This window comes from Oxyura jamaicensis, chromosome 5 (assembly GCF_011077185.1).
Source record: "Oxyura jamaicensis isolate SHBP4307 breed ruddy duck chromosome 5, BPBGC_Ojam_1.0, whole genome shotgun sequence".
NCBI lineage: Eukaryota > Metazoa > Chordata > Aves > Anseriformes > Anatidae > Oxyura > Oxyura jamaicensis.
In genome coordinates this window covers 1,326,641-1,340,175 of record NC_048897.1, presented here as the reverse complement: position 1 = coordinate 1,340,175, position 13,535 = coordinate 1,326,641, and the positions used below count along the sequence as shown (strand labels likewise).

Genomic DNA, 13,535 nt, shown 5'->3' with positions numbered 1-13,535 from the left:
GTCTGGAGTATGTTGGTGTCATTTAAGGCTCGCCTTCAAAAGTGAAAGAAGTTCTGAGCCTTGGTGTTAGAGAAAACAAAGATAAAGTTGTCTCTGTTGTTGCTATGGCCAGGAATGAACGCTGTCTTTTCTATCAGCTAGTTGTAAACAATCCTGAGACTTTTTGTTGTAGATATTTACGTGACAGGATGATCTTACGCCTTAGTCCTGTGCACTAGATACTTAAATCTACTGATGTAGTGGAGTCTACTCTAATATAAATGTATGAAAAATCAAGCATAACTCAAAACATGCAACATCTGCTGCTCTTGCTTGAGGAATTAATATATGGAAAGGACAGGCAATCTGTTCTTTCCTGTTGTCTCAAATTCTATGGAAATGCAGTAGTGTATTTTTATCTCTGGTGATGTCCAATCCAGTGAGTGGGCTCAAATGGTTGTAAAGGTACTTCAGGTATGACCTAGGGAGGGAATGTTACAAAACAATGAAAAAGATCAAAACAGAAAGCAAAAAAAAAATGGTTTAGACCATTCACATTTTGGTTGATTTAATTGCTTTTTGGTTTTTAGGTCCCTGAAATATAAGTATTTTAATTAGAGGTGGGTTTAGAAGTGTAATCTCTGTGAGTGAGATGATATTGCGAACTGCTGTCAGCTTTACGTTCAAACAGTCTACTCACAGGACTCGAGTGTAATGCTTTGAGATATCTCCTGAAGTGAAGAGAGATTTTTGGGGATTATAGAGCAGAAAGACTGGTATGGAAATCGCTGCTGGCAAGTTGCATTGCTTTTCTGTTCTTCAGTTTCCATGAAGATAGGCACGGTTGTCCCATTTCTTCTTCGCAGATTCCACGAGGCTTAGCATTTACCTGTTTCTGTGGAAATATCACAGGGTATGTGTCATCTGGGGCATTAGGCTGGTTACCGTTCTGAGCAGTTGCCCAACGTGCTTAAAATGAATGCTGTTCTGTAAGAGATGGTGAGCGGGAATGCTCAAGAACAGTTAAGGGTTTGGGATTTGTTTTTTTTCCTTCTTCCTCCTCATCCATTTGCTGAGAGCATGCCTGAACAATGCTGTGCTAAAAGCACTTGATAGCACTCTTCTTTCCAGTGTTGTCAATAGCACTGTTTAGTCTGTGTCAAAATAATCACTCCCTCTAAGCCATTGCCATCATGGCGTAAGGTAAAAATTCCTTGCACAGAATATTTTTAAATAACTCAAAAGCTACTTAGATCTGTGGAATTCCTTTGTTATGCGTGTTCTTAAATAAGTATGAAGTGAAATAGGAAGGAAATATTGGCTCTATTCCTCCTCTGAACACTGAGTGGCAGCATAACTACAAACCTGCCTTCATGGAACAACTTAACAGATTTGCAAACAGAATTGCTCTGGGTAATGCCTGGTTTGCCCAATGCATTCAGTATCGCTTAAAATACTAATTATAATGAAAACCATAAAATAATACAGAATAGTTACAGCACTGCTAAGGAAGGACTTGAGTGGAGATTTTCTTTCTTTTTTTTTTTTTTTCTTTGTTTTGTTACATATTACTTTAAAATTATCAGATGTGGCAAAGATCTGATGAATTGCAAATCATTGTCTCCATGCTTTGTGTACTCTGTGATTGTTAATCAACAGATGTCAGTCAAGTCTTTGATCTAAATGATTTCAAAGATTATTACCTGGAATTAACCTTTTGTTACACTAAAGAGCTTTCACTCTTAGCTCGAAAAATGAAGTATTTATTTTACAGTCATTATCCACTTGACTAATGTATCATAGCTACTTCTACCACATTAAATCTATATACAGCTTGTATATTTGTGATTTGCATGTTGCAAATACAAATGAAGCTGCTGCTCTTGTTCTATTCTTTCAAGCAGTGCTTAAAATTGGTATCATATATTCTCAAGCTCAGACAATTGCTTGTTTTACACTCCACTGACACCTTTCTCTGTACGCTTGTACTCTTCGTAGCAGGCAGGTTGGCATAACAGTAGCAGGCGCTTTTATGATGAAATAAATCTGTCTTTAGCTCTTGTTACATGTTCCGCTTGCTGAGCTGGTTGAGATTTTTAAATTAAAAAGAGGCACACTTGGTTATTTTCTTGCAATCACTTTTTCAGTAGTCCCTGCTACATTATCCAGTTAAATGCAGTTCTATATTTCACATGCTGCTATAGATGTTTATTCTCCAATTGTTTAGATTCTGATGTATGATTGGTAAAGAATAGCTTACAGCTCTGGGTATTAATTTAATCATCAGCATAATTCCCACTGCTGCATTTTGCAACGCAAAGCTAAATACAGAGATATTTGTGCTTGAGTGAAACACTGTAGGAAACTGCTTGAAATTGAAAATGCATTACCTTAACTTTATTCGTGCTCCTTTTAGACCTGTTTTTTGACAGTCTGTTGTTGGGAAGGTTCGTCATCAGAGTGAGTGGTAATGGCTGCAGTGTATATGTAGAGAGTATGTTGGTAATTCTCAATGTTTTACCTGTGGCAGAATGTTAAAGTAGATGTCTGTCTTAGCCTGCATTTCACTTTTTAATGGATTTTATATCTGCAGCACTTTGTATGCATCATCCTACCTTTGGGAGTGGAAACTCAAATATGGAATATCACACACATTGTTTATTTACTGAAGTCATTCAACAGGCCTGACTGATCTGAGAGGGAAACCAGATGCACTAAGATGGAATCAGTGTTTTATTAACTGAAGCATCCTTTGCATTTTTCTGTGGAACTTTTGAACATATTTTCATCATTCACTGATAAATAGATGCCTACTGTCTAATCTCTGTATCTGTTTACATGCATTTGGCTCCTGAGCTGCTAATATTTTAAAATACCTGAAGCTCAATATCTGCCAACAATTCCAAGAAGGAACTATCTTTTCTATTGGAATTTCAAAGAAATACATGCAGATCTGCACGGAACTTGCTCAGATTTTGAAGGCAGAAGCCCATCGTGACCATCCAGTGAGGAATACCTCTGTTGCAGCAGCCGCAAGAAGGGACGCTGGGGGGTGGGAGGGGGAAGATGTATCATAGTCCCTTTGTATTAATTTTCTGATCTCATATCCACTGCAGGTTGTACTTCTTTTCCCCCAATGCAGATCTTCCAATGCTACCTTATTGTTTAACTTTTGGATTTTTCTCATCCATTTCTTAACACAGTTCTTACTTTACTGTTGCATGATATCTGCCTATGCTGGCTTACTCTCTGCTCAGCCCCCAAGCTTGGCTCTAGGGCTGCCCTAGCACCACAAAGCCCTGTTGTTTTCTTAAAGGTGCATCAGAAGACACTGAAGTCGTACTGGAGTTGTTGCTACTACTTATGTGGTGGTCCATCAATTCTTAATTGTTAGAACAGTCAGGTGGATAGTTTCATTTCTTCTCCATATCAACAGAAAGGCTTCAAAATTAGGTGGATCAAGCCTGGGGATTATCCCTTCTTAAGTTCAGCAGCTGCAGTGACTGACTATAAGGGCATTAAGAACATAAGGCGGTTTATTACTTCTCTTCTGAGTATTTTCTCCCTTACTGAATGACTTCTCTCAAATATTTAAGCTCCATCCCTGTCTCCAAATCACACAAGTTAGATGAAATGCTGTAGTATAATGCTGTGTAAAATATAAATGGCAGACGCAATCACCTGCTTTATCAAATAAAATTGGCCTGGGTTTGAAATGTTTGTGTGATTCGCGAGCTCAGCCTTGGATCCCAGACTTCCAGCTTCTCATCACCATTAGAAAAGCAGGAGCAGGCTTCAATTTAATTTTTATTACTTTTGGGTAAATCACTAATGACTTATGTCAGTGATTAGGGGACACTGACATAAACAGCTATGCAGAGGAAGACTGAAATGCAGGCTGGCTTTTGTTAGATGGGCAATGGCAGCACCAGGGCTAGCATGCCTTTTCCAGTCGCATGACACAACCAAGAAGATAACTGTAGAAATGGCTGAAATAGCATTTTGCAATCCTGTGCATTTTATTAACTCAAGTAACTACATAGATAAAATCAATACAATAATGGGAAAATTTAACATGCCAGTCAATCCATTTAATCAAATAACATGAAATAGAATTTTAAATATTTATTGGTGCACACTAATAGCGCTAAGCATTGCTTAACCGTCAGTTGAAAAATAACAGGACATGATCATTTCCAACGTTAAGTGATATAATCATACCGTAGTCACACAGTTGGTATAAAGAAGCTCAGATATTGCCTATGCTGACACAGGTATGCAGCTGGCAGTTTTTAATGGCCGTGTAGTGTATGTAGGTCATAGTTTACTTTAAAATTAATAAAGTTTTTCTTTACAGGGAAATATAACAATGATGCATGGAATTGCAGCTAACCAGCACGTGCTATCAGTACCTCAGTCTGAGATGTTTTCAACATTTAATACATTTAATCTCTGTGTAAAAGGTCTTCGTGTTTATTTTTATTTTTACTCCATAGGAAGTAAATATTTTATCGGAATGGTTCTCAATATAACAATGTCATTTGTTACTTTGTGGTTAGATCTTTCATTGAAGTTTCCAACAAGCATATCAGGATTTGTTATTGTAATTAGACACAAGGAAAATCACAAAAGCTGTGTTACAAATTGCAGCTGTTTGCTTTGACCCCTCTAATTGCATTTACGTTCGCTGCTTACAGGATTGCAAAGATTTTGTGAAGATATAGAAATGATGATTGGATTCCAGCCAAGTAAATTCTGGCGAGTCTGTTGGGCTTTCGTGACCCCTACTATCTTAACAGTAAGCAAAAACATTATGCATGTTGTCTTCTAAGTTTTTGTTGTTCTTGTTTATTGGCTGTCTTTGATGTTTCTGAATGGTAGTAATGACTTCTTGGGTACACATACCTGGACAGACATGCATTTGCACATGTTCTTGCATGTCTGTATTGGATAAAATAGAGTTTAAGTCATGGTATTTTGGTAGAGAAGGACAGTGAGTCTCCAAATGCTGCTTTTGTAGTCTTTTCCTGTCTGTACAAAGTGCTGTGATGGCGTGCCATTGAATGCCTGCAGTTTTTAAATGTTCTGTACATGTCTTTATGTAATATTTAAGTGTGTATTTATTATATATAGGTATATTTACACACACACTTAAATATCTGTGGAGGGTGAGAGAAAATGACATAATCTTCCTTTCTCTTCTCAAGTTTAATCATACAATCCTAGTTAGGGAAGAACACTTTATGGCCTCATTTAACTAATTTAAGAGACGTGCTTTAGAAAGACTTGTGTGGCAATGTGACGTGGTCTTACTTGCTAAGATGGAGCTATTTCTGCAGAGGTCGAAACATTTACGTTCTTAATAACGACTATAATTCAGCCCCGCAGTTTCCTTGTTCTTCTTTCCCCTCATCCTTTTTAAAAACGAGCTTTCCTTTCTCGAGGCCTAGGCCCGATGCGACCTGCACGCGGCGTGGCCGCGGGGCCGGGCGGTGGCGCTGCGCCACTGCGGGAAGCGGCTGCGGCCTGCGGGCACGGCACCGGCACGGCCCGTGGGGCACAGCGGGCGGAAAGCAGCGATAACGTATGTATTAGCGTGGTGTTAGGTATATTGTTTCCACATCGCAATCTAGAATAATGCTTTACTTCAAATCTAGAGCTGCACTGAATCTAAAAGAAGGCACGTTCTCGATTTTACCCAAGCACGTTTTCTTCAGGTCCGGTAGTCCTCCAAGTGTAACTGTGCCGGGTCTGTCTGGGATGGAGTCACCTTTCCCTGCAGCAGCCCGCACAGTGCTGTGCTCTGCACTCGTAGCTGGAACAGCCCTGGTATCACTCCAGTGTTGTGTCTATTGCTGCCTATGGCCCCTGCTACCAAAACCTTGCCACATCAGCCCACTAGAGTTAACGCGTGTGGCTCCTGTGTGGTGCTCTCACACAGCGTTCCATTTACATGCAGATACAGTCCTTGATTGCGTGTCATGTTGTGGTACTAGAATGAAATCGTTCTTTCGGCCCTCTCAGAAACCTCATTATTTTTACAGGGAGTTATATTTCTTGCAGTTATTCGTAGATGTAAATTTGCAAGATAAGCACAAATAGTGGAGCTCCTGAAAGGACTCGCATTTCAAAACAATGAGTATGATTTCAACTCGGTGAGGCAGAAGGGCAAAACAGACTGATTTTGTTGTTTAGTCATTTGCAGTTACTTTGTTCAGAGAACTTGGGCCTCAGTTTACATGCTGGAAAGCTTCTGTGTGCGTGGTTCTTTAGCAGATTGTGTTGGGAAGTCTTCACTTCAGGATAGCCATCTCTCCTGAAATAGGGGCTGCTTGGATAGGTAGTTACTTCTTTCAAGCGTCATTAATTTAAGAATGATATAATTCTGAAAACTGAAAAAGGAATACCCGTGAGAAGGGACTGGTTTCTTTTGGTTAACTCAACAAGATCTTGAGTTGTGAGGGAAAGAAACTTCCTGTGCTGAGAAGAATTTCTCCAGCAGGCCTAATGCAGGTATTGTACCTTCCCATGCAGATTTTCTTGACCAGTTCATTGTCATCACGCAAGTGCAGTGGTGTTGTGTGTGGAGAACAGGTAGATCAACCTTACATATGTATTGGTGGCTGTTCTTTGTGACAACATTTAGGTGTAGTTTGTGAATCCATTTTTGAAAAGTTTGAAGGCATAGCTCAGTTTAATCAATAGTATTAGCACGGCGTAAATGGGAACATATGTTTTCTCGAGGGCCTTCTTAAAATTAAGATGTGTGCACGTTTTTTTCTCTGATTTCTTCCAATGGCTGTTTTTAAGATCCTGTCTTAGAACCATTGTTAGAGTTCTGAGGGGTATTATAAGGCTTTTCTGCAAATTACTTGGTTGCTTTACTGATCAGACTTGCACGCTTAGCTACTGCCAGTAATCACAACTAGGGAATAGGAAATTATGTTGTCTCTTACGGAAAGCAAATTTGGAAAGCAAACGAGGTCCAGTCAAGCTTGCATGTTCAGTTGCTGTTCCCTCCAAGTGTAATATTTAGTGAACTTAGGGTAAGAAATAATTTGAGACTGATCTGTCATAATTCAATTTTTGTGGAATGGAAATGGACAAAGCAAACCCGAGCAATACATTTTTTTCTATTATGGCCTCTGTAAACCTAATATTTGATACATTTGTACAGTCTAATATTAGACTTTCAATTACTCCACATCTCTGGAAATAAAACTGATCGTTTTATATGCGCCTTCACCTAGCTATACTGCTATAAATCTTCTGCGTGCAATTATTGTAAGCACAAGCATTTCCCAAAAGTTACTGAATTATGCACAAATGTAAGCAGATGTATTGCTATTCATACTGTAAATGAAATGGACTAACTTAGCATAATCACATTAGGTAAAACTGCCAATAGACCATGTAATAAAGCCTGTTACTCTAGGGGCAAGATTCTAATTTCAATTCTTCTGCCATAAATGCGGTAATTTTTGTGGGGTTTTGCAGGATTTCCACAAAGCTCATTAGATTCAGTCTCAGACCTGTTTGTTACTGTTTGCAAGAGCACCCTGCCTAGGTTCGTGTACTTTTATCTATATTCCATATAGAGCAGCTATGTGCGTGAATGCCTACTGAGTGCTGCAAAGTAGGTTTGTTTTCCTTACTCAAACATTTATTTTCCTTCCTTGTTTCCAGTTCATTCTTTGCTTCAGTTTTTACCAATGGGAGCCAATGACTTACGGAGCTTACCACTACCCGGGCTGGTCCATGGTGCTTGGATGGCTGATGTTGGCCTGCTCGGTTATTTGGATCCCAGTTATGTTTGTGATAAAAATGCATCTAGCCCCGGGCAAATTTATTGAGGTAATTCTTGTGTCTTTTTGCTGCTCAAAAATACGGTCACAGGAGACTGTCTGTTTTATTTTACATAGATTTTTGTAATATTGAATGCCTAATGGTGCTAAGATTGCTTTCTGGTAAGCTAGTTATTGTGTTGCAAAAAGATGCTCGGTTGATTTAAAATGCAGACCTTCTACTCCCTATTCCTCAACAAAATGCTCCTAAATTGTTAAGTGATTGCTTTTATGAGAACTAGAAGGAGTCACAAATTTCATAAGCCCTGAAAATGGTGCCAGTGGAAGAAGGTTGTTTTCCTAGCTTTGCCAGCCTTTTTGCAAAGTCACGCAGGGGGCGGGCGTTACAGAAGGTTGTGCTGCTTCACGACATCCAAGAATAAGAAAGATGAAAAGACATCATGCTCTACAGCTCAAACGAGTTATTATAAACCTTAGCTGACTGAATAAACTGTTCCTCTCTGGCACCTGGGCTTGAAAAACAAAAAAAAACAGGTGGCATTTTATTTTTATGCTGTGATATGCAGCAGGTCCCTGCTGCTTCCCCCCACCACTCCAAAAGCGTGGCGGTCCCCTTCTGCTCTGTTTCTCTGTGCCCAGCACCGCAGCTGCTGCCACCACCGCCTCTCCACGAGTGTTCCCATCCTGCTGACTCCCCAGTTCCTTGTGGGGTGCAGCATAGCAAAGTCTGTCCCATTTCCCGTGTCAACATTTCAGTCCTTCGTTGCCTTCACCTTGTCATCTGAAGAAGTTCAGTGCTTTTGTTTGTGGCCTTAGAGGCTTTCGCAGCTGTGTCCTCTCCTCACTGCATGCTGCTTGTGCTGTTCCCTCCTTGGGAGAAGGAACGGTCAGTCATCTCCCCTTTTCATAGCAGTTCTTGCAGTTCGGCTCTCCTACAAAATCCAGCAGGGCTGTTATACGCCTAAAAGATGGAAAGGAGAGAAAATGTACTAAAATAGAACAATCTCTTGGTCTCTCAATATGTCACGCTACAATGCCTAAGGGAGAAGATCATGTTTTTCCATTTCATACAGTGCAGAAGAGTTTAATATTAAGTGGCAGGACACCCTGGGGAGAGCATCCAAGTACACTGTTGGCACTAGGCAACAAGGCCACTTGTCTAAAGGGCCTCTCAGTCCTTGTGTAGAGCATGTTGGAGCGCATAGGGCAGGAGAGATAACTGCTCCTACTGGAAATGAGCTAATATGAAATTAGACTTGCTTGTTCACAAGTCTCTCTCACTGAGATAAATAGCTCTCTTTCAAATCTTCCAACTTACCTGTGTGGAATGGGAGTATATGATGCCTCAAAAAATAGGGTGCTTTACTTACTTGTCCCTCCAGTAGCACACCCAAAGAAACACCAAAAAGTCTGATCTGTTTTGAAGGGGCTTTTGCTGCAGTTATTTCATCCCTAGCCCAGTATTTTTTGAACATGGAGTCTGCTGCATAAAATTATTATGGTTGATCTGGGAGGTAAGGGTTGCAAACTGGTAATTAAGCGGAGATTAAAATAACTGATAGAGAGGCCTGATTCACTTTATTAGGTAATAAACCTATAATTGTTCCCGCTTAAGTCATCAGAAATATGTTTTCTTTCCTTTTTATCTGTAAATAGCCAATCATATTATATATTCAATAAAGAAATCAGCGGAAAGATTAGAAGATTTTGGTTGTTTGCCGGATGAACGTTCTCCTCTTTCTTTCTGCTCCAAATAGAAGTGAAATAGTTTGTCATCTCAAAATTAAAATTTTTGTTCATTCATAGCATTATACTACTTTTTGGTCATTTGTATACTTCTGGGAAATATGCTAAACAGAAATCCAATTATTTTAATGCAGTTACCCACTGCTTAGACGGTTGGGCTAAGTAATTGTGCACATGTCCTTCAGCAAGTGAGCCTAGCAATCTGCAGCAGTAGGTCTGAGCTCCCCTCATATGGTGCGAGGGAGAATGTATAATTAAAATCTGGGCACTTTATCCTCTATTAATCTTGCAAACTTAGCGCAAAACAAACACTGAGCAGTGGAGCATTACAGGGTCGTTGTCAATAACCTCAAATGAGCCTCCTCTTATTTCTTCCGCACTGTAATTCTGCTCCATAACTTCAAATGAGACTCTTCTTTCTCTCTCTAACATTGCAGCGACTCAAGTTGGTGTGCTCTCCGCAGCCAGACTGGGGCCCGTTTTTGGCCAAGCACCGTGGTGAACGTTACATGAATATGATCGATCCACTGGGAACATCTTCCCTGGGACTTAAACTGCCAGTGAAGGATATAGAATTGGGGACCCAATGCTAATAATTATTACATTGGTGACAATAACATTGTCAGCCTTTTCAGCTATTTTTTCCAATTTCTTTCCCTGCCATTTTTTTTTTTTTTTTCCCCACAGTGCCTGAAAGTGGCTGCTTAGGAAAGTAGGACTGACTGTTGCATGCCATAGGGAGACCTAGCTAGACCACTTCCAGGTGCAGGTGATGCTCATTCTTTTTTGGGTGAAATAGCAAAAGCATGTTGCACAGTGGGTTACGTCCCAGTATTTTTCAGGTTATATGTAAATAAACAGAAAAACTTTAAAGGAAATTATGTGCAAAATTTGACCAGTTTCACACAAGCATCCTTGTAACAGCCAAAGATGGGACTAGGATTTTGGTTTTGTTACCACTGTAATCAAAGGGAAGTTCAGCTCAGATACAATGGAAGTGAGTGCAGGAGGAGATCTCCTGTAGCTGTGGTGTAAGTCTGGCATGAGGCTGTTCTCATAAGTGGAGTCGCTTTGTCTACACTGACAGCAGGCCTTGACTTCTTGTGTAAGTATGAATTATACTAACTTGCTGTCTAAACTAGCAGACACCCTTTAAATAGCATGCCAGTAGGCAATTGTGGGATCAGAACAGAACCACAATGGTCCATTTGGTGGTTTTGAGTAGGAAAAAAAAAAAGGCAAAATTTAGGAAAAAAAAAATTCGAGATTGTGGTAAACTGTATTTGAATCTAGAAGTGGTTTGGAAAGCATGCCAGACAGGATTATGGGCATCAGTTGAAAGTACTGTCATATGTTTCTTTCTATAATTTGATATCTGTCATTTCAATTGGAAATGACTCAGTTACACCATGTGTCCGAAACCTGGCTCCGCTGGCAAAAAGTATGTACTTGAAGTGCTACTGCTGTTTTACTCACTGAACTCCGGTACTTTGGAACATAGCTTTCCTTGTTTCTCTGCTTTTGTTTACATTATCTCCTCAAGAAGCCATCCTATAATTTGTGCCTAACTTTGTATTCTTATAGTGGTAAGTGTAGTCTGGTTACCACCTGACAGCAGTTATTAGAAGTTAGATGTGCTGTTCAGCCTTGTGGCTCCCCGTTCATTCTCCTCTCTTTACACAACCTTTAGATGTATTCTTCTCTTTCAACCAATGGGGAAATAGCAGAACCCCAGTTGTCTATATATTATATATATAGCACGTAAATTCTTCAAACTGGTATTCTCTGGAATGTACATAGTTTCCTTTCTACGTTTTTCCATTTAGAACACCTTCATCACGTAGAAACAAAACAAAAAACCCCACGACAATTAACAAATGCAGTTATCAACATGGATGCAGCATTAGATATACAAAATGCAAGGGCTGGAAGGAGAGGGCAATATATTATACGGCCATGGTAACACTGAAGAGCGATAGGACATTCTAAATCATTTCATTTTAGACATCAGATATGTGGCAATATGAATGTTAGACTCAAATAGTTGTTACTTACTGGGCAGAGTAAAAATAGAGCTTTTTAGGAGCACATTTATTTATCTGAATAGACAATTAGCCCATTTTTATTGTAAATGCACTAGAATGAGGGAGAAAAATATATCTTCAATAATTGGCACAACTGTAACCTTTACGATCTTGTTAGATCCTATACATACAGATACGATATTTTTTACCAGTGATCAGTGTTCACATAGTGTGTATTAGTGATGTTTTATGTCCCTGTAAGTATCTTATCGACCAGTGTAGAGATGGTGAGCTTAGAGTAGTTTTAGCCTGTTTTCCCTCCCCACACACACTTGTAGTAGCCAGTAAATGTTCTTTCCTTTCAGGGGACTGTTTCTATCCCGTTCTTTTGTCTGTCTGTCTGCATATTACAGGGTCTCAGGTAAATCCTCAGTTAATGTGTCTGTAGATCAGTAGCTGTGTTGTTTCATCCTGTTGAAGAAAACAAAGCAAAAACTAAACCTTAATGTAATACTTCCACAAATGAACTTATTTTCTCTGTGTGTGTATATATATATGTATATTAAATATATTAATCATTTTGCTGAACTTCCTCTTTCACGGGGCAATTAGTGTTGCCAATTACAGGCACTGCTGGAGACCTTTAATCCTCATGCAGGACAAGTGGAGTGCCATCAGGTGTTGTCACTGAGCGAGACAAGGATGGCTTCTGCCACAGTTTGGGCTGGCCCCTGAATCTCTGCCCCAGGGGCTCTGCCGCTCCTTGTCTCACGGGGCAGCAAGATGGGACCCTTCTGTGAGCTTCTCTGCCTTAAAGCTGTTGCCCCCTTGTTTTGGCTTTGGCTATTTTAATAAGGGTGTTACTCTTCTTACTTCTGCCTCTTATTTTCCTGGCAGAGGCAGGTGTGAGAAGCCATACTATGACGCAATGGAAATTTGGCCCCCACATTGCTAAGTAGAGCTTAGTGATACGGTTTAGTGGAGGACTTGTTAGTGTTAGGTCAGAGGTTGGACTCGGTGATCCTGGAGGTCTCTTCCAACCTAGATGATTTTGTGTTTCTGTGGTCTCACTGGGGCTGAGGGCATTTCTCTGGGTGAAGGAAGGAACCTAAGTCAGTGAGCAGTGGCAATTATGCATTTTTGTCAGGACGAATAGCCTCTCTTTACCAGTTTCACCTAGAAACTTCGTTTGATATCTGGAGTCCAGTCTAGTTTGCTTTTGTTACTCTTGTGATGAAAAGTAATGCATGTATAGGTTTGTTCCTCTTAAAAAGGGGAAGAAAAAAGAAAGCACCCAAATCACGTAATAGCTCTGAATCCTTTTAACTTTCTAACTTTTTGTCTCAGGACATGCATGGGAACTGGAATTAACTACTTGCAATAAAATGGCCTCAGTATAAGGATGTCAGTTACTGTCTACCGTTAAGTGTAAAAGCGATATCATTTGAAGGAGTACTGCTACCTTATCATATCTTTCCTTTGGCTTGGATTACCAAAATGGAATGCATATGAAAAATTGAATTGCTTTCCATGAGTTAGGTAATTAACATGCTTGCTTTTAATTTAGGTGGTGTTCCTGTGATTGTTAGTTGAGTCATTAGCACAGGATTAGTCCTGACTTAGAAACTCTGAAAGCAGATAATAGTGTGTGATTTTTTTCTGGTTGATTTTTGTCTTTAGCTTTGATATTCGATACTGGGCTTGCAAAAACATTTGGAAAAGGGGGAGAAATGAATCCAAAAGTCAGAGAAGACATGAAGTTTTTATAGTATGTTAAAGAGAAGTTAGTTCGTGCTAGACTTCTTAAAAAGTATTTTACTGGCCAAATCCGAGCATTGAGATTAAATGAACCAGCAGTGGCCTCTTTAAATGAGAAGTAACCTTGCAGTTTGGGAATGCACTTCATTTACGATGTTCTAGAGAAGTTTGCATGTACTTTGATAATTTTCTAAAAATAAATTTAGTAACTAATTAAGTACCA

At 39.7% G+C, this 13,535-nt stretch overlaps 1 protein-coding gene across 2 annotated transcripts in view; it reads left to right on the top strand.

Annotated features, from left to right (window-relative positions):
- SLC6A5 (solute carrier family 6 member 5) overlaps positions 1 to 12,497 on the top strand; it is a 32,657-nt gene extending 20,160 nt beyond the window's left edge. For both annotated transcript variants that reach the window (XM_035329104.1, XM_035329105.1), the window contains 3 exons: positions 4,677 to 4,777; positions 7,666 to 7,833; positions 9,968 to 12,497. In XM_035329104.1, the coding sequence (XP_035184995.1) occupies positions 4,677 to 4,777; positions 7,666 to 7,833; positions 9,968 to 10,123 (425 nt within the window). In that variant the 3' untranslated portion in view covers positions 10,124 to 12,497. The remainder of the gene's footprint in view (positions 1 to 4,676; positions 4,778 to 7,665; positions 7,834 to 9,967) is intronic.
- The last annotated feature ends 1,038 nt before the right edge of the window (positions 12,498 to 13,535 follow it).